General features: G+C 38.6%; 2 protein-coding genes across 5 annotated transcripts in view; both read left to right on the forward strand.

Annotated features, from left to right (window-relative positions):
- The window catches only part of LOC122968115 (lysosome membrane protein 2-like), a 30,110-nt gene extending 19,579 nt beyond the window's left edge, over window positions 1–10,531 (forward strand). For 2 of the 3 annotated variants that reach the window (XM_044333093.1, XM_044333094.1), the window contains exons 7-13: window positions 3,530–3,708; window positions 5,978–6,093; window positions 6,437–6,510; window positions 6,628–6,679; window positions 7,344–7,496; window positions 7,642–7,683; window positions 7,997–10,531. In XM_044333093.1, the coding sequence (XP_044189028.1) occupies window positions 3,530–3,708; window positions 5,978–6,093; window positions 6,437–6,510; window positions 6,628–6,679; window positions 7,344–7,496; window positions 7,642–7,683; window positions 7,997–8,107 (727 nt within the window). In that variant the 3' untranslated portion in view covers window positions 8,108–10,531. The remainder of the gene's footprint in view (window positions 1–3,529; window positions 3,709–5,977; window positions 6,094–6,436; window positions 6,511–6,627; window positions 6,680–7,343; window positions 7,497–7,641; window positions 7,684–7,996) is intronic. The other variant, XM_044333095.1, reaches the window with a different exon arrangement.
- A 1,129-nt stretch (window positions 10,532–11,660) lies between these two features.
- nup54 (nucleoporin 54) lies at window positions 11,661–20,734 on the forward strand. Of its 2 annotated transcripts, XM_044333953.1 has the most exons (14): window positions 11,661–11,759; window positions 12,615–12,698; window positions 12,888–13,052; window positions 13,484–13,570; window positions 15,309–15,467; window positions 15,951–16,177; window positions 16,273–16,460; window positions 16,583–16,779; window positions 16,864–16,918; window positions 17,955–18,048; window positions 18,699–18,806; window positions 19,019–19,138; window positions 19,537–19,647; window positions 20,123–20,734. In XM_044333953.1, exons 1-14 carry the CDS (start codon window positions 11,717–11,719, stop codon window positions 20,249–20,251), a joined length of 1,767 nt encoding a protein of 588 aa, XP_044189888.1. In that variant the 5' UTR covers window positions 11,661–11,716; the 3' UTR covers window positions 20,252–20,734. The 2 variants fall into 2 exon arrangements, with proteins under 2 accessions (XP_044189888.1, XP_044189887.1); XM_044333952.1 differs by lacking the exon at window positions 12,888–13,052.
- Window positions 20,735–20,919: the final 185 nt, after the last annotated feature.

A 20,919-nucleotide genomic window follows, 5' to 3' on the forward strand; every position in this document is an offset into this window, starting at 1 on the left:
GCTTCCGTGAGCTAACCATCAGAACAGAGTGGGCTCATCGGGAGCTGTTTCAGACAGAGGCTGAACTGAGGGGCTGCATAAAGGGCCAGTATAAGATAAATATTAATCTAGTAATATTAATCTATGGCTTTATGAATGGCAATGTCAGTCTGTCAGTCAGTCCACCACTTTGGTCCACGCTGAAATATTTCAATGAAATTAGATGGATTGCCATGAAATTTTTTACAGACATTCATGTTCCCCAGAGGATAAATCCTGCTAATGTTGGTGATCTCCTGACCTTTCCTCCCGCACTACCATGAGGTTGACATTCTTGACTTTTAGTGAAATGTCTCGACAACAATTGGATGGCTGTAGACTCATAGTCTTGTTGTCAGTTAAACGTAAGAGGACTATTCATCTGACCCAAGTACAAAGTATGATCTGGCTCCAACATGTATTTGGAACCACTGTTACCTAGTGTCCCATATATTATATTTTACCTGAAGATTGTGTTGTTTTGATAAGTTGTGAAGCAACGTCTATTTCTGGTACATGACTAAATTGAAAATGCTGTACTTCACTCACCACAGAGTTGGGTCAGGGCTTTTATATCTGGTATGGAAATAATGTTCGCAGGCCTTGGATCCCATGCATTGTTATCATAACATCCTGATCACTTACAAACAGCACCACAGGTGACCTCTGTTTTCTCACCAGGGCTGTACTGCCTATACTGTGAGGGCTTTTGGAAAAAGACTAACATAAATTTCCGGGAAGCACTTTATGGAAAGGATAACTTAAAGAGGAATGTTGGTCTGGAGTGTGATGGAAATGGAAGGTGGGCGAGTAAAGGAAGGAAAGGAGTGAAAATCCTCGGAGTGAGAATGAAATATAGAGAGAGAGGTAGAAAAACACTTAAAGCATTTTATGACTGTTAATAAATATTTATTTGTGCTTAGCAAATATTCAAAGCTCTGGGAAAGAAGGTTTCTGTTCTTGGCCAGCTGGAACAAACAAGCTTGATTATGTTTTCCATGTGAAATGGCCTGTATGCAAGTTCACTTTTAATGCTTCTGAGGACATTAAACTTTTTGGAGGATCCTTTTAAGAATTTCAGAAACAGGATGTTTTCATTTAAATCTTAATGTATTTTAAGTAGAATTGCCTCTCCCACAGTGACCAACTGATAAACTTAGTTCCTGCAAAATAAAAATGCTGTCTAAACTATGCTCTTGTCCTCGCTGATGATGAGAGCTTCTAATTTAGAATTTAACCTTGACCTATAAAAAACACAAGCCGCCCCCGACATCTTCCCCTTTTTGTTGCGCATGGAAAGAATCTGTTGAAGTGGCACGGCTGTACCTTTGACACTGATTGGACGTGTGTCAAAACCCCTCTCCCAAATGTTTGCAAAACACTTTCACCCACTTCTTCATTGCCTGATGGCTTCATAGTGGATGTCTGTGTTATTGTGACTAAAGGGAAGGCTCCCTCCCTGTTTCCCGTGCCTTGTGCCATAATCGTAAGGGGAAATACTCCATTAAGTCATACATGTCGACCTTTCACACACAGGTTTTTCACCCATAAGCCCTTGTAACAGTACCTCAACGCCACTTTGTGTTTAAACATGCGTTTAGTTAAATGACATCTGGAACTAATCTGAAGGATTAAAAAAATCCTAGGATTCCCATCTGTGACCTGACAGGGTAGCGACCCTTTGGTCCAGTAGCTGACAGCTGAGCCACAAAACCCTCAAGATTTTGATGAATTGCAGACAGGTGTCATTGCTCAAATGCCAGCTTTCCTTTTGGCTTTTTCCATACGTTAATCTTCCCTCTGGTTGTTCATTTAAAAGGCTTGATTTGATTTGGTTTTGTCATCAACAGCCTAGAAATATTCCCCTAAACAAAATACCCTAACCCAAATCCAATCCAATATGGAACCTGCAAAGACAAAAAATATAAAATGAAATAAAATAAAAAAGAACTGTAAATAGCATGTAACACAAACAAGGTGTTATGCATTGAATTAAAGAATAAAAGTTAATATAACTTATTTCCATAGTAGTCTTGGCTGCCCCAAATCCTGATAACAACAAAGACTTCTGTGCATCTTCTTCATAACAAACTTAAATAAAAATATTTTAGATATTACTCATTATGCAAACAGTAATTTTTTACTAAAACACTACGTACATTAACACATCTCTCATCTTTTCATTTCCTGTAATAAAAAGTTTTTACACCTGTAATAGATTCACATTGTTGGGTAAGCTGTTCCGAATTTTCGCCACCGCACAATGAAATGATTTACATTTACAAGAAACATATCTTAGCTTAATGTATCTGAAATGTCTTCATATTATAACAGGATGCTTCCTCAGTCAAATTCTGTCTCACACCCAGCAGTACAAGGCGGAGGTTTTCAGAGAACCTATGGCTTTATACTTGGCTTTTCTCACTAAGGTCAAGGGAAAGGTCTTTACAGTATTGTTGCACAATCGGGGGGCTGCGTAGGAAAGGGCCGCATCCTCCCAGCCAGTTGGCAGATACTGTATGGACTCCTTTGTTCTCCCTGAGAGTCATCAGGATTCCCTGGGCAGAACAGAGCAGATGCGTAGAACGAGGGTGAACTGTTCACAATAATGTAATTCTCTTGTAAACTGTAAAAAACAACAATCATTAAACTTTAATTGAAATATTTAGGATTTCTCCACTCCCAGTACAGACAGTACAGTATTGTTTCCGCTACATGTTTAAAGTTAAAGTACTCCAACAGGATTTAAGGGTAATCGCACAAATCCTCAAGGATCTGTGTTGAAATTCAGAGTCAGTCATCATTTTTACTTTAAATAAGTTGCAGGCTCAAAGGCTAACTTCACTGATGACCCTTTTGAGAATTGTTCTTCCATCAGGGAGATATTAAGGGGAAAAGAGAAGTGAAATTTGGCTTGTGTTTCTTTGAACTGGCGCTGCAGCTGTGAATAGGAAGATAAAATAGAGTATCTGAATGTTTGATGATGCATTGTGAAGCAGGAGCGAACACCAGTAGAGTGTACACCTCTACTATATATTTTACGTGTTTATTCTGTGCAGCAAACCACTTTTATGAAATGTAATGACTCTAACGAACCAAAGGCATTTGTTGACTTCAGACTTATCGCTATAAGCTAAGCAGCATACAGCTAAGTGAATGAGTGTGTGTGCCTAACTGGTAATTATATTAATGGACTAGACCTACAGTATGTAGAAATATGATTGTTTTTATCTTCCTTCTGCTTCCACCAGTCCAGTGGAGAAATCACTGTAATATTCCCTGAATTTCTGTTTTATGCGCTCCCTGTCTTTATCATTAAATTGGCTGTAACACAGCAGTAAGGTTTTTTGTTTCCAGGCTTGAATTCAGGCTTTAATCTTTTATTAAAACAAATTATACACGTGTGGTAAAGCAGTTAATGATTGTCGGTAATAAATGTCGAGCAACACAATGGTAAACAAAGAAGAGGAAGATGAATTTAATTTCACTCTGTGCTTGCTTTACTTTCCAGGTCGATCTACATGGAGTTTGAGAAAGACGTAGAAGTGAAAGGAATCCCAGCCTACCGCTTCACACCACCACGCTCTGTTCTGGCCAGCAAAGAGGAGAACCCAGCCAATGAGGGCTTCTGCGTCACCCCACAGGAGTGCCTGGGAACTGGCCTTCTTAAAGTCAGCCCCTGTCGGAAAGGTAAATGTCAGCATGTGCAAGCCTATTTTCTCACCCACACTTTGCACTTTCTCAAAGTAATCAGTTCTGCGCCCACGACTCATGGTGCCTGTTATGATTTCAACATTTTTCTATTCTGTCCTCTTAGGTTTACTACATTGGCATCCCTAAACACAGCGTCTGTGCTTACATTCTGACCTCAAACTTCCTAATAAACACATACCATTCCTTTGAAGATCTTAAGATCTTAAGATCTTTTCTGTTTGTTATTTCTACGATGTCCTCAAGAAAACTTTAAATTCTTAGAAACCTAACTGGTAATATAAAACATAGTTTTTCTGAAAAGAGTCAAGTTCTCTCTTTTTTTGACATTGTTTTCCTTCCTACTATCAAGGGCACTACTAATACCCTCTAAATGACCCATGTGACAGAGCTCTCCAGCCCCCTCTCCACACCTCAGGCACCATCTGACCATGACCGGCCCAGTAGCTGAGGGGGCGGTAAGCCCTGTCACCTGATTCTGGCCTTTAATATGGCCAGATATTACCTTACTGCCAGTGTTCACAGCCCAATTGTGCCTCATGTCTGTTGTTTTCTTTTTTTAAATAACGCTGCCTCTTTCTTTTAAATGATAATAATAATAATAATAATAATTGAATAATTTCAGCATCAACATGCATAGATTTGTAACATCATGTCTTAGTTTAATTGTGTTACAGTTACATATTTTTGAGAGGTAACACATTTCAAAGCTTAGATTGGTTTGTGCACAGTGCTGAACAATAAATAGGCTAAAACATACAAAAATACCAGTAAGAATTCATTTTTAGGTTAAGGCACAAAACCAGCAACATGCTGTAAATGTCATTTTCTACTCAGGTGAGGAGGATTTCAAAGGGTAACCAGAGGGTTAAGTTTTGGGTCAGGTGTTATGGAACATTGTCATTTATGACTTAAGTATACCAATACAAATAAGTGTGTGTGTTTGCGCTACAGTGTCCTTGGGTGTTGTCACAGGAACAACCTCTAAGGTGACTGTGGGTGTCCAGTGTTTTTGTCAGACGGCTGTTGCCAAACACGAGAGCAGGAAAACTATCACCTCTGTCCCACTTCAGCGCTCCTAACTGTGCAACCACCTGACTTTGTTGTTGCTGCGGAGAGACATTTGGATCTTTTGTTTTTGTTGAACCACAGACATCCAGGCGTACTTAGTCCAACATTGTACAGGTGGAACCAAAAATGTTTCACTTGACTGCACTTTTATCTTGATTGGCCTGTATTGTTGGGTCACGTTGTCCCATGTTGACAATATGAGGAAGGAACTCAACAAGAGTAACAAGATTATTTATCTGGATATCAGATTTAGTCCATAATTAGTTATCCAAACAGGGTTTTGGTCCATCTATGTACCTATTGTTTATTTTCTTCAGATCAATGACCCTCACGTGATGTCCTCTGACAGAGGTCAGATTATATCTTGTCCCCTTTTTAGAGGACTCTTCCCAGATGTTCCACTGTTTGCTATGTCCAAATTAAATCATACATCAAACTGCAGGAAATATTACGCTACTATAGACAAAATGAGACATTTGAGGACGTCATCTTTGGCTTTGGGAAACAGTGATCAACATTTTTCACCAATTTTTGACACTGTAAAGATGAAACAACTAATCAATTAATCAAGAAAATAATCAACAGATGAATCAAGAATGAAATAACCGTTAGTTGCAGCCCTAAACATAATAACTCAAGACAATTACATTATAAGAACTTTATATTTTCATTCCCCTTGCAGAGCAAAGTTGTCTTGATCAAACTTTGGAGGTCCTTGCTGCACAAATTAGCATATTAATTAGAAAAGGCTCATATTCTTGAAAACATTACAACTCTGTCAAGATACACTGTATCGTCATCTTTCTTGCCTGTGTGTTATGTGATAGTATGTACGCTGACATAAGAATACTTGCTAATTAATGGCCAATAGCCAAATTAATGAGTAATACCTTATTATGGAGGCATATGTCAGTTCAAGTGCCTCTTGTTATAACTATATTTCAAGTTTCATTAAATCATAATCAAGATGGTGCAAGATTGTCACAGAGGATGAAGCACACAAATCTTTACAGCTGACAGCTACTGTGTCCTCCTTACCTCCCTTGTTGTTTCCTCACTTCACTTCACTTCACTTCACCTCACCTCACCTCTCCTCTCCTCTCCTCTCCTCTCCTCTCCTCTCCTCTCCTCTCCTCTCCTCTCCTCTCCTCTCCTCTCCTCTCCTCTCCTCACATAGGTGCCCCAGTGGTGGCCTCCTTTCCTCATTTCTACCTGGGAGATGCTAAATATGCAGCTGCCTTAGGACTGTCCCCTCAAAGAAAGCATCACCAAACTTTCCTAGACCTCAACCCGGTAAGCCACCAGGCATCGGCCTTAAATGCACTTTGTACTCTGTAGTTATTATTAGTAACATTACGTTAATGCTATGACTCATCGTTGTTAGTCACACTGCTCATTGAAATACGTTGCAGCAAAGCATTTACAGCAGCTGAACTGTGTGAAAAGGAATCCCATGCATCATTACAGTAAAATGTACTGCTACACCACCTAGTGGCGTATAAGTGGTGGTGCCGAGGTTTATCACCTGCATTTTACTCATAAGACACTGTCATAGATTTAATTGTGTTTATCTGTTCTGTTTAATGCTTTACTTTACATTATTAACACAATATTTAATTCAATTTTTCACTCACAGACCACTGGAGTGATTGTACGTGCAAGCAAGAGAGCACAGATTAATGTCTTGCTCGGTAGAGTCCCTGGATTCCCGTGAGTATCTGCATCCAAACATGAGCCAAATACTATAACTCTACAGTACTGATGCACAGCATGTATGTCTGTACTGTATATGACTGCCTCAAACTCTTTTCATTGTATCCGTAACAGGTCAACAAGAGGCTTTAATGAGACAGTCTTTCCTGTCATGTTTCTCAATGAGGTAAGAAACATTAAAGTCATGCTGAAAACACACTGACAGTAGGATTGAACATGTTATGAGTTAGTATCATTTTAAAGTAGCACTTTCTTTTTTTCAAACCATTAATGACCCAGTTTTGCTTGATGATGTTTTATGCTTACAGTAAGAAAACGCATTTTATCAGTTCAACATTTATTTGCCTTCAGTTAGATGATTTTATCTGTTTGATAAATATCATGCTACACCCAGCAGCCTTTTAGCTTAGCTTAGCATAAAGACTGGAAATAAGAGGAAATAGCTAACGTGGCTCTGAGGTCTTGTTATTAGTCATGGTGGTTACTTGACAGTTTCACGCTTTGGTTTTTGTGGTGATTAAACAAACAAGATATGATGTGTTTAACAGTCAGCTTTAGAGGTGCTGGTAGGCAGATTTTGTTACATTCAGACAGAGCCAGGCTAGCTGTTTCCTCCTGTATCCAGTCTTTATGCTAAGCTACGCTAACTGGCTGCTGGCTGAAGTCTTGTATTTACTGGACAGTCATGAGAGTGGTATCAATCTTCTCAACTAACTCTCGGCAAGAAAGCAAATAATTTAACTGTTCCCTCAATGGAGATTGACTTATCATCTTTGACTATATCTCCTCTTTCCGCTAATGTATGTTTTGCACTCTCTTTTAATACACAGAGTGTGGTGATTGATGATGTGTCTGCAGCAAAAATTCAGAAGCTGCTGCTGATCGTCACCATTGTGTCCAACTTCCCGCTCATTATTGTGGGACTTGGTGGCATTATGCTCCTCATCTTTATCATTCTCCTCATCCGTGCCCGCAAACAGAAGGTATGGAACCGGTTTTTGCCTGATTTTATTCCAACAGCTTACAATTTGCTGGCTCTTTCCTAATGAGTATTAATTTTGTGCAATTAATTAATTTTCTTAACCACACCCTAATGGCATGTATTTATCACTGTATGTCTCTGTGCAGAATGAAGTAAAGCGCATTGTGTTTACCAAGCCTGTCTATGCTGTAAGTCTTTGGTTTTCTGTGTTGTCTTTGCTTTAATCAAACATTGTCTATATGCATTTTTAATCTAATTAAAAGTTGTCCTGAAATAACTCTGGTGCTGTACAACAGACTTACTGTGTCTGTGTTTAACACATTAACATAATGTGGTGGTTCTAAGTCTCTATTTAAGTACTGTGAAGATGTTGATCTCAGGTTTTATAAGGTGCCACGTTAAAGGACATCAACCCTTTTTGTTTATAGATATAATAAAACAATTCAAGTAAAATTTGATTAGTTTTTAACACTTTTTTTTATCCTCAATCTCCCACTACAGACCACTGCTGAAGATGACACTTCTTACTCTCCAGTCAGCGACAAGGAAAAGGACGATCCCCAAAATGGAACCTATATTGGTTTGACACCTAAATCCGACCCACAAGCTTGAAGAGAAGGGAGGAAAGGGACAGGAAGGGGCTTTGTACATCGACAACCCTTTGAATTACAAATAGGGATTTGGGTTTTCAGGAGAAAAAGATCCATCATAGAAAATTGTTAATATCCCCGTTATAATTGGAAATCTGTTTGTTTTAATGTTTTACCCCGGGGGAGGTTGGCGTAGGGGCAGAGGGGAGGAAATAGTTTTTGGTCTCAAATATAGTGTATTGTATTATTTTGTTTTTGTCATTAAGAGCTACCCAAAGTCCAAGTCTATCACGCTGGATTGACCGGAAAAGTTTGACATTCATTTGAAAACCTTGCGTGTTTAAAGGGCTGTTTGGCTCTAATCGGATTCAATCAAATTTTCAAATCAAACAGGCTGCAGTTCTCTAATGACTAGAGATGGAGAGCACACGTTTTGGTGGTCCTAAACAAAACACCCTGATAACTCAAAGAGGTTTGGGATAATTTTATTTTTATGCTGTGGCCCCACCTCTCGCTCTGTTCGGCTAGATTAGATTCTGACCTCTTTTTGAACTCAGTGCTTTCAGATAACAGCGACTGACTACTATATATCAGGGCGTAGAGGGTGATTTGGGACCAGGGTAATGAAGTTTTTTAGACATCATACATCACTCTCAGGGGGCTCTCTGTTTAGATATTATCAAACATTATTATCGCAGGAGAGAAAAGCAACATGTACAGCAAGTCTTCTGTTTTTGAAGACATTTAAATCTGTTCAGTATTATTATGTTTCATTTACATTTCAACCTAAACTAAATGTTACAAAACATTTTCATGGCTCATTATTTTTCAATCCATGCACTGTATTTTAGAGGGAGGCCTGTGCACATCATTGTACATCATACCTGAAAAATCTTTAGAGTATAGCATATTTTTGTATAGATATGTTGAACTGCTTACATTCCTCTCAATGTATGACGGGGGTGAATATCTGACAAAACGCTGTATATTTTGGAGACCTTATTTTTTGTAAAATAAGAGGTCCTCACCATTTTTTTTGTGAATGTTCATGTTGAAATGTTCGAATGAAGAACATTTTTAGTTCCCAAATGTGCCATAATGAGCTACGCTTTTTTCAGCCATCTACATTTAGCCCTGAATATGACAGGACTTGACAGTTTAACATTGATTCATACTTTATTGACTTTTTGTGTTGACAGTATTTTTGCACTGTGTAATAGCTTATTCTAACTGACATTCAACATTTATTTCAGCTTATTATCAAATCAAAATGTGCTCTGGCATAGAATCAAATCAGTTCTTGGATTTGCTGTTCGTTTTTTTACATCATAGTAGAGTTTTGATGTTGTTGAAGGCCTTTCTAGTATTGTTGGTGCTGACACACAGTAAGGCTTTTGTTTTTCAATTTATCTGAACTGCTTGTGAAAGACTTTCAGAGATTGTATGTCAGGGGTCCAACCAGTGCAACTCAAAACCCATGATGGTTCAATCCTAAGAAATGCTGTAGTTGAGCCTTTAAATGAATCAATGTTACTGGATTTTTTTAAAGTATTGTATATGTTTCACGTATTTTGTGAAAAGAACGCCATGTCATACCACCAAATCTACTCTTAAGTGGATACCTTTTTTTTTTTCTACAGCTACCAAACAAAAACTGAGCATGAAACACGTTGAGGTTGATAGTTTTTGTATAGCCGGCAGGGTCAAACTGCACTGTGAAGAAGCTCTGCTGAATGATCGATTTTTTTTTTGTACGGGGCTACAGCTTTCTCACTCAAGGCTGTTTAAAATATTACATTTCAGGTGTCATAGCAGCATGTGTCTCTATAGACTAATTTACTGTGATGTAGAATTTGCTGCAGAATAACTAAAATCGAACACTGTTGAGCCCGGCTTTTTTCTGCTGTTATTCATAGTTGTGACATTTTAAGGGTGACTCAGTTACTTCATACCACCTCTTTGTTACATTCACTGTTGCAATGAATATATCAGAAATTTATGGAGAGGTTGTTTCATTTAGAGATTTTTTGCTTCCTCATTTGATTTGTGTTTGATGTATACTTTAATTCAATTATTAAAAAAGTAATTAAAATAGTGAAGATTCATGGAGAGTGCATCATGTAGTCTTATAAATTTGTGAGAGGGTGAATGAATGGATAAATCAATAATTGTTTTGATGCAAAAAAACAACACAGTATTACACAATATTATATTAGTGTAGAGGTTAAAGAGGATAAATTATTTTGTTGTTGATAAAACCAAAACACGGAGAGCACCATATGGACTTTACACTGGGCTGCGTTGTGCCATACTTTGATTACAGATTGTACTTTCTAAAATTATCATTATTGCTATAACCACATATTCTTCTAATTGTCACTTGTTTTGAATGTTGACTGTTAATGTTGTTTTTACTGTGTACACAAAAATAAAATTAGTTTCAGTACATTTGTCTTCCTGTCCTTTTCCTTCCTTTCCTGTCATTTTTAGGCAAGTTAAAAATTAGAAATCCATAACACTGCTTCGCAAATAAAGAAAAAAATACAGTAAAAAGTATTATGTTGTAGTATATAACCTACTGTTGAATTGATTAGTTGATTAACAGAAAAGTTATGATAAAAATTTAACTTGTCTTGATTTTAAAGTAAGGTAAAAAAAATTTGGTGGTGTTTGTTAGATGGGAGATTTGAAAGGAGACAGAATGCTTTATATTACTAATTAATTACTCTAATTTTGTTTGTTTTGTGTTTCTCTTGAAAAAAATGTATTCACATGTCATAATTTTCAAGACTGGACCCTTTGGCATCTTAGATAGTTTTGAATGTTTTTTAAAGCACCTGCAGTGAGGACAGGACACAGATTATTTGGCACTTTTAGAGATCTATTTTTTGTCTCATGTTGCATCGAAAACTCATAAATGGAAGTTGGATTTTTAGGCCTCTTTAATAGCTAACACATACTAATATATAATAAATAATATCAACAATATACAGGTATTTCGCATTCACCCTAACATGACCCACCGTTAACTGAGATTAAAGCACGGGTTCTCAATTTTTCAAGTCAGTTGCCCAAATGAATATTGAAATAGTGGACACTGGACATTAGAAGATCCCTTCATAATGCACTTACAATCTGAGTAATCAACAAGCCTCCTTCTGTGCAAAAATGTATTTAAACATTTATCTGAAGCTAATATGAATCTTGAGCTGTTCAAATGAGTCAAATCAAGTAGACAGTCTTTTTAGTGCTCGACAGGGAAACACTGTCTGAGGAAACACAAAGATGGAATTTGATGTTAAAAAAACTGTTAATGTGACAGATATCTATCATTTCCATTAAAAGCGCATTTGAAGGTGATCTTTTAATAGCCAGTATGAACAGGATGAATGATTACAGTGAGGAAAACCTCTTTCAGTGTTCATTTGGGCACTGATGTTTTAAGACAGACTTAAAAAATGATGAACCTATCCTTTAAGTTATTTTACATGAGATGTTAATATTTTGTCTGATCCTTGTAGTAACTGCTTGTCTCTGGTCCAGACTGCAGGTGGCGATAATGCGCCGTTATGTTGGATGATAACTGCCTCTAAAGGAGAAGAAGAAGAAGAAGAACTGACAGTCAACCAACATGGCGTTCAGTTTTGGCGGCGCTGCGACGAACACAGCGGCAAGTAAGGACATTTTTATTCAACTTGGGAGTATTTTAAGGAGCCTGGAAATACGCCACATGAAAATTGTTCAAAACACCTTTGTTTTGGTGTGTTTATATCAGCACAAATTATAAATAGTCAGCTGACAGCTCACACCGAGCTACCGTTATGTTAAGCTACCGGCTAACGATAAACCTCATGCGCTAAACTTCACATATCTGAGGCAGTTAATTAGCAGTTATGCCTCATATTTTGTCAGTCGTTTTAATGATACTGAAACAGAGCTCAGTTGTTGTTTAATGGTCATTTGTACAAATGACTTCTACAGTTTCCATTTTTCTGTCAGTGTTACATGCGTCTAAGCGTCTTTTGAAAAGAAAGCACTTCCAGGTTCATGGGATCAAAATAAAGGAATATAACAAATACATTTACCAAACTTTACACCCATGAAACACACTGTATTCATTTACACTGAGCGTTAACGATTAATTTGATATTTACTGCATTAATACTATTTTCGAGTTTTGGGTAAGTGATGATAATATATAAAACATATTTAAAAAGTAGCCTAAACCTTAACTCAACCCTTCTTACAAGAGCTCGACATAGTCTACACCCCAAATCATCTTACCAGCACAAATTACATAAATAAATAATATTTATAATAAATATTTCACATAAATTATGTTATGTGACTTATGTAAACACTAAGAAGAGAGACTGCTTTGTTGGATATTAAGGCTTTTGTTTACTTACTAAGACAAAGCCAAGTTACGCATAAAATTGTGTTGACTATATTTAGGTATGCCTGTATTCAAATCTAATTGTATGTTTTGTGAACTGACGGCCTATTTTGTCTCTGCTTTGTCTTCGTAGCTCTTACAGCCCCTGGTTTTGGGGCTGCCACCACCACTGCTGCTGCACCAGCTACAGGATTTAGCTTTGGCTCCACCAACACTGGTACGATACACCTGTTATGCAGACATGTAGCTGTGTATTGTTTTGTTTTTTTCCTATTTAGTCCTGGCTCTTTAAAAGCACTTGAAGACTGTTTTTACAATGAATGAGACCATACCAGGCCTAACTTTCTGTCATTTAACTCCTCCATGTCATTTTCTCTCTCTTGCTGCCTGCCTCCACTGGCTGCAGGATTTGGGGGGCTGGGAGCTGGAAACACCACGGCTGGTGGGTTTAGTTTTGGGGGGTTTGGTTTAAATGCCAACCCAGCAGCAGTCAGCTTTAATGTGGGGTGCTTTGGTACAGCAACCACCACTGGCACTGTTTTCAATTTTGGTAATAGCCTGGCTAGCACAGGTAGATGACCTTTGTGATTGATTTAATCAGTACAGTCTGTCTGTAAAAACACATTTTCATCCATTTTCACATCTATGTGGTGCAGTGCTTCTTCATCTCTCATGTTGATTTGTCTCACAAAACATCATGCATTGTTGTTTCCATTTGCATGAGGAGACAAAATGTTAAATTATGCACTCATCTCATTTGATCCCTATACAAGGCTAGTGCATTTTCACCTTCTTTGTAAGACAGAAGAACAATGCTTGATTGAAATGATAGATTTCTTATCAATTGTTGTCCTTTTTATTGATGTTGAATGCTCCGTCAGGATTTTTCTCTTCTACTATATGTCAAAAAAATCAGTGATTTAATTATTCTCTTTCCTCCATTTATCTATCTTCACCTCTTTGCCATTTCCTTTATCTCATTTGTCACGATGTGTTTCTCAGGCACGTTTGGTGGCTTTGGGACGACTACAACAACTGCTGCTGCACCAGGTTCCACTTTTAGTTTTGCTGCTCCCACCAACACCACAGGTCAGTAGAAAAACCGCTTCATTATTAACAGAAAGTATGAACTCTTCCTTCTTTTCTCTGCCATTTATGCTTATGTGCAGGACAGACAACATGCACACAGCACTTGCTTTAAAGCAGAAGTAGCTCATTGGCAACCTCGCCAACTAAAGGCCCTTTCAGACACCATAATGCAAATGTGATGGCAACTTTACATGTTGGTCTCATATTTGAATAAGAGTCTGAGGACAGCCTTAATAGGCCGGACATAGTAACATTTCCATTAAACTTCCAACACGGCACAAGTCTGATATTGGACACGTTAATCTGAATTGATTAAATGTAAAGCCTGCAGGTTAAACACACTCAGAGAGGAGTTCAAGGCATGTCTTCTTGTGCCTGATTAGATCACTGTAATTGATGTATTATCATCTCGTATGCAGAAAGAAAATAAATTCAGTTTATTAAACTATGAGCTAATTTTACGTCAAGATTCGTCTCGTGCCAGGTCAGTCTATAAAAATCAATTTGTCCCCTTGTGGCACAGGTAAAAAAAAAAAAAACATACTGTCAAAATCAGACCATCCTCCCTATTATGAATATCCAGTAAAAAAAATTTACATACAGCATGTAAGGAAGTGCAAGTAGGAATTCAGTGAATCCCATCTTAATGTCTTCTCATTCTATGCTTGTGTGCTGCTGGACTTCATAAAGGAGGCAAAAGAGTTTTCTGTCTAATACATGAGGAGGAAATTTAGAAAATGTAGAGAAATCACTAGTGAGAAGAGGTTGTAAGTGTTCCTCGTGCTCACAGTGGTTTTTAATTAAGACTTCAGCTGCTAAATAAGTCCATCACTGATGCAGCCTGTGAGAGAACAAAAAAACATCATTACTTTTTTAACTCACCGCTGTTCTCCAGCAGTCACACGCTGCTCCTGCTCCCATACCAGGTGCCAAATATTGCAACAGCAGGTGGCTATTTCTGTCAATGTCCTATAAATATTTTGGGATGCCATTTTCACTGTTGGAAACAGAGCTAGTTTGCAATACAAGCGAAGATAACAAGGAAGTTTTCTTTTTAAGTGGCATCTCGAGCACGCCCCCGACTACCCAGAGACAGAGACTTGAAATCCAAACTGAATTAGCCTGTAGTTCTTCCTTGCCCCCAACTACATCACAGCACAACTACACAACGGAAGAACAACAGATTTTGCAGCTGCGCCCCATAGACGTAGCATATTGGCAACAACTGCAGGCGTTTTTCACACTATATCCCGAATTCATATAGCTAGAGATGGGGTTGAAAATTGGCGAAACGGTCCTTTTAAGTTGAGTCCTGCACGAATCCTGGTGTAGACCTGGATTAATAACAATGAAGGATAAAAATATTCAAGAAACATCAATTTAAGAGCATGAATTATACTAATTATCACTAACCACCAACCACCTAACAATGTACATACCTACAGTGTAAACATCGAATCAGCAAAAAGAAATAGAAATGGTTGAAACAATGGAAGAGTAGGAAAACATTTCAGTAATATCTATCAGTCTTCTGAACTTTACTCCTAACACTGTTGTGTTGCATACTGCAGCACACTCAGCTTTGTGTTGAAATGCCAACACATAGCTGCCACTAGATGTCTCCCTCACTCTACCATAACACAAGTCTTTCTTATCTCTCTCCTGGTCACTGTAGATTTAAATGATATTCAGTAGAGTTAATGTAGTTGATATTTTCTCACTGTGTTCTTCTGTCTAGGGGGGCTCTTTGGTAACACACAGAACAAAGGGTTTGGTTTCTCCTCTGGGCTTGGCACTGGGGCCGCTGCTGGGACATCAGGATTTGGAACTGGATTAGGAACAACTAGCCTGGGTGGGTTTGGAGGCTTTAATATCCAACCAACTCAGCAGCAGCAAGGTGAGAGCCCTTATTTCCACATGTCAGTTTTAGTGTTTTCATTAGAAAATCATGGCTGGGACAGTTGCCGAACACTAAAGCTGATATCCATAATGTGTTTTTCATTAGTAAATTACTTTTTTTTTTTTTTTTGAGGAAACAAGCACATTATCCGTGGTTGGGGAAACATTTATCAGCCTGTCCTGTGTGACAGTCGGTTTGAAACACAGCCAGCATTTTGGAAACAATGAGTTTCACATCATGTTAGTATTTCCCCCATTTCAAAATCAAGCAGAAGTCCAGCAGCGTTGTGTTTTTGCACAGGCTTATACACAATCTTCCACAACAACTCTGCTATACACCTCTCACTGCTTCAGAGATTGAAACCCATCAGAAAGTTACAGATTTCAGCCTAAACATCATCACTAGTCCGACAGTGTGCAGCCAGAGCAGGTGTTTGATAAAATGTAAAGAGACAATCTGACCTCTACTTCACCTTCCCAGGAGGCTTGTTCAGCCAGCAGGCCCAGCAACAGGGTCAGGCTCAGCCCACCCAGCTTTACCAGCAGGTCACTGCTCTGTCAGCCCCCACCTTGTTAGGAGACGAGCGAGACTCCATCCTAGCTAAATGGAACCAGCTGCAGGCTTACTGGGGCACCGGGAAGGGCTACCACAGCAACAACAACCCACCTGTGGACTTCACTCAGGAGAACCCATTCTGCAGGTTCAAGGTAACGGTGGATAGTTCAGTACAGTGGTTGGAAGTGTTGGTTGGTTCATTTGAATAGCAAACAGCAGTCGTCTGTGTCTTCCTTGTGTTTCCTAGGCGGTGGGATATAGCTGCGTCCCAGTTAGTAAAGATGAAGATGGTTTAGTGGTCTTGGTTCTCAATAAAAAGGAAGCCGATGTGCGAGCTCAGCAGCAGCAGCTGGTGGAGTCCATCCACAAGATCATGGGGAGCAACCAGACACTCACTGTCAATGTAGACGGTGTCAAAGCCCTGCCAAATGACCAGTAAGTTTCTCTAACATATCATACAGTGGTACATCTACACACTTGGTTTCCTGGTGATTTAATGTCATATATTGCAATAGATACTGAGAGGTGTTCTTCACCTGTCCCCCTGCTTCTCTCAGGACAGAGGTGATCATCTACGTGGTGGAGCGTTCTCCTAATGGAACCTCCAAGAGGATCCCCGCCACCACTCTCTTCAGCTATCTGGAGCAGGCCAACATCAAGGTCCAGCTCACACAGCTTGGGGTGGCCATGTCCGTCACACGCACAGAGCTCTCTCCAGCACAGCTCAAGCAGCTGCTGCAAAATGCCCCTGCAGGTTTGTGTCATCCTCTCGCTGAATTCAACAGATTGTTGGTATTTAATTAAAGATGTAATTAAAGATGTTGTCACTCCTCACTAGGAGTGGACCCTATCATTTGGGAGCAGGCCAAGGTGGACAACCCTGATCCAGAGAAGTAAGTTGGTTTAGAACATCGTTTTTAAGACTTGAAACTTAAGATGAAATTATACCTTCCATGTCCGCAAGTATGTTAGGGTAGGCATGACATAAATTTCATCATTAGAGGGTGTACGTGTAGGCTCTGTGTGGACATCCACGTACCTCCAATTTGTTGTGACCGCACAGCACAATGCTGTTTTCCTGAGGACTCCGATCTACTGGGCATGTGTGGAACACGTCCTCCAAGCAGCCTCCAGAAAGTAGTATAAATACAACTACTACACGTCCGTGTATGTGTCCGCTCAGGAGTATATCTGCGGCTTTACTGTACCAATAAATACAACAGCTTATATTTTCCAATGATGGAAATATATTACACAGTTAAATAGAAATTCCAGTATTTTTCAACTTGGGTCTTATTTTCATAATTGTGGCCATTCTTATAACTTTATACTCGTCACCTCCATTGTACAGATTGGAGAAAAGTGACTCAGGTGAAACAACATGCATCAGGACATGCAGCACACATCTCCCAAAGCACAAAACACTTTTCTCTGAGTTCAATGAAAAACAGAAATTAGCCTCCTGGATTAGCGGATTAGCGGTTGCTAACTGCATAGAGATCTACTTCCGGGGCAATTTTTTTGGCAAAGATAGCATGACCATGTCAGATGTGTTTGGTTTTTTATAAAACAAAATGCAGCTAAGATCTCATAACCACATAAAAGCAGTATGCACTTTTGTCATACCTTGACAGAAACAATGGCTGCTCAACCAGAGTCAATACCATATCTCATGCCCTTTAATACATTTTATATAACTGGTTTACATGATCATAATTAAGCTTAACACACTTAATTTTCCAAACTGATTTAGACATTTGACCACATTACACTCATTCTTTAAACAAAAAGAATAAAGAAGTTCCCTGACCAGCGCCTGTTATACCACAGCTTTTACTGACTGTTTGTTGTTGTTTACAAAAGTCAATAAAAACTGCAGCTACATTTTCTGTGGCTTACTGTCATTAAAGTTTTCATGTTTTTCTCCAGATTAATCCCTGTGCCCATGGTGGGTTTTAAGGAGCTGCTTCGCAGGCTGCAGATCCAGGAGCAGATGACCAAACAGCACCAGACCAGAGTGGATGTAAGTGAAAACACTGCTGCTGTTCTTTCTAGTCTGAGTTCACTAAGTGTAAAAAAAAAAAAAAAAAGAAGACATGGGCACAGTGCCCTCTGATTATCAACATTGGAATTTTGAAACAGATTTTGTGGTGTCAAGGACAGAGTACACAGATGTCCAATTCATGTTCGCTGCCAGCAGGACAGCTGCAAGTGGATCTTTTTAAAACCATCTTACAGTAGCAACACTGTAAACTAGTAATACTCTTCACATTTAGAAGTCGTTTTCTCCGCTAAGCTCTGTTTGGATTTCTAGGTTACATACATCATGTGAGGAAGCAAAACATACACATTTCCAAATTGGACCACCATTAAAAGCAGTTACCTTATATTGACATCAAATGTCACAAGTCTTTTACCCAAACTCAGGAAGTTTGAAATCCTCATGAACAGTAGACTTGCCAGATGTGAAACTATAAATCTATTGGTCTTAGTATTTGTTGAGCAAACTATTAAAAAAGACAAAAACATTAAAGATTTCTAACGAAAGGTAACAGGGCAAACATTGTTTACAGCTTAACGGGTCCAAAAAAACCCTTGAAATCTAATTTAAGGCAAAACATGTCAACAATTTTCAGCTTTCCTGTTTTCACTGACACATATATAAACTTGCAGATTGTCTCAAATGACATCAGTGAGCTTCAGAAGAACCAGGCGACCACAGTGGCCAAGATTGCCCAGTACAAGAGGAAGCTGATGGATCTCTCTCACAGGGTGCTGCAGGTAACTGTTGCTTTTCTAACTTTATGAAATGAAAATGTATCGTAGGATTCTCGCTCTCCTTTTTCAAGAACGTTGAAACGATCTGTGATGAATACCATCTACATAAACTTTGAATGAATGACCTGGCAATGTCTGTGTCTTTCCCTGCTTTATCGTTTCTGCCCCAGTAATTATTTATATTTATCACACTTCCTCCCTTATTTTCCTGGCAGGTGTTGATCCAACAGGAGATTCAGAGGAAAAGTGGTTACGCAATCCAAGTGGATGAGGAGCATCTCAGAGTGCAGCTGGACACTATTCAGTCTGAACTCAATGCCCCCACACAGTTCAAGGTAAGTTTCTGTGTTTGTGTCTAAACCACAACAGTAACGCTGCCAGAAATCCTCGTTGTTTTCCATTCATTAAGCAGGATTATTAAACCTCGAAATCAGGATAATATGGCTTTATCACATGTTTCAAATGCTATATTTACAGGATTTAGATTTTGATTAGTAATTCAGGAAACAAAAACAGTATTTAGAAATGGTGTTTGTGATACTGCAGTTATTTCTTTAATCATTTAGGCTTGAATATTTCAATTCTGCAATCCTTATTTAGCCAAGACTTATTGGGATCTGATTGTGAATTATCACAAGTTGTGTTTTCAGCTGCTGTTAGAGATCAAACTACTACTTGAGGTAAAGCCTTTATCAAGTATTTTTTACAGTATTTGTGTTGTCGTGTCTCTCAGGGTCGGTTGAACGAATTGATGTCCCAAATCCGGATGCAGAACCACTTCGGAGCCGTGAGATCAGAAGAGCGCTACAGTGTTGACGCAGACCTTCTCAGAGAAATCAAACAAGTGAGAGTCGGCACATTTACACACAGTACATCTTATTTTCACATATCCGTGCCAGTGTTTCTAGTGTGGCTCCAGACACACCACTGAATAATGACCTCTGACATTAGCTCAAATTTTAACTGAAGCTTCAGAATATCGGCAAATGAAAATTCAAATTAATGTGTGTTTCTATCTACTGCTGTTTTTTGGAAGTATTTGGAGTTGTTTTGTCAATATAAACAGCTGATGGTGCTATTTTCCAGTCAGAGCCATTAAACCATTTCAGAAGAAGCGGTTGCAAAGAGATAAGCGCCAGTCAAACCACAAACTGTAAAAAATAACATAGAAAACATGGTGGAAATATGACGATATTTTGAGATTTAGTCGAATTTTCAGGATATCAATAAAAAAAGATGGAAATGATCTTCATAACTGTCTTTAAAAAGATTTTTGCCAATTACTAAAACACCTTTTCCTCACTTTCTCTTACTTTCAGCACTTGAAACAGCAGCAGGATGGTTTAAGTCATTTAATCAGTGTCATCAAGGATGATTTGGAAGACATCAAACTCATAGAGCACGGACTGAGCGACAGCGGACACATGAGAGGAGGCATCTTGAGCTGAGTCTACCCTACAAACACACATACATATGCTCAGACTCTCTTATTCTCAATATAAATCCTCTGAAAAGCGACACCCCCGAAGAGTCGACATGTCCTTTTTGTCTTGATATTGGATTAATCTTGAAGTAATCTGTTGCCTTTAGGTTTAATCACAGGAGCATCTGAACATGTTGGAAAAAATAAACTCTCTTTATCACCATTTCGGCAGGTTTATCAGGACTTTACCTCAGTATCTGTACCAGCAAAACAATGACTGGTTAATCTGTGCTTTCTGGACTGATATAGAAAGCTTAATGCAAAGACTCGACATGTCTAATAATAGCTCGCTTCCCTTATGTCAAATCAGATTATGGATATGAGATTGACATGTAAACAAGTGGGATTGAAAGTGTGTTGTGATTGAATACATTGTAAATATATCTTTGTATTTCTTTTTTATGCTGTTGTTAGACTATTATTAAAATTTCATTTACATTTAAAACAAGTCCTCCACTGCATCTCTTTACTTACAGTATGTATATACTATAAAGGTGGTCTTATTTCCCAGTGTTTGCTTTCTGTATTTATGCCTGAACTTCCTGCCTGTCCATCTGTCTCCTGTTGTGTCTTTTACTGGTTTTTTACAGGTTATATACAGTTTTATCGAGGTGCTACTTAAATGGGACATCT

This window comes from Thunnus albacares, chromosome 18 (assembly GCF_914725855.1).
Source record: "Thunnus albacares chromosome 18, fThuAlb1.1, whole genome shotgun sequence".
NCBI lineage: Eukaryota > Metazoa > Chordata > Actinopteri > Scombriformes > Scombridae > Thunnus > Thunnus albacares.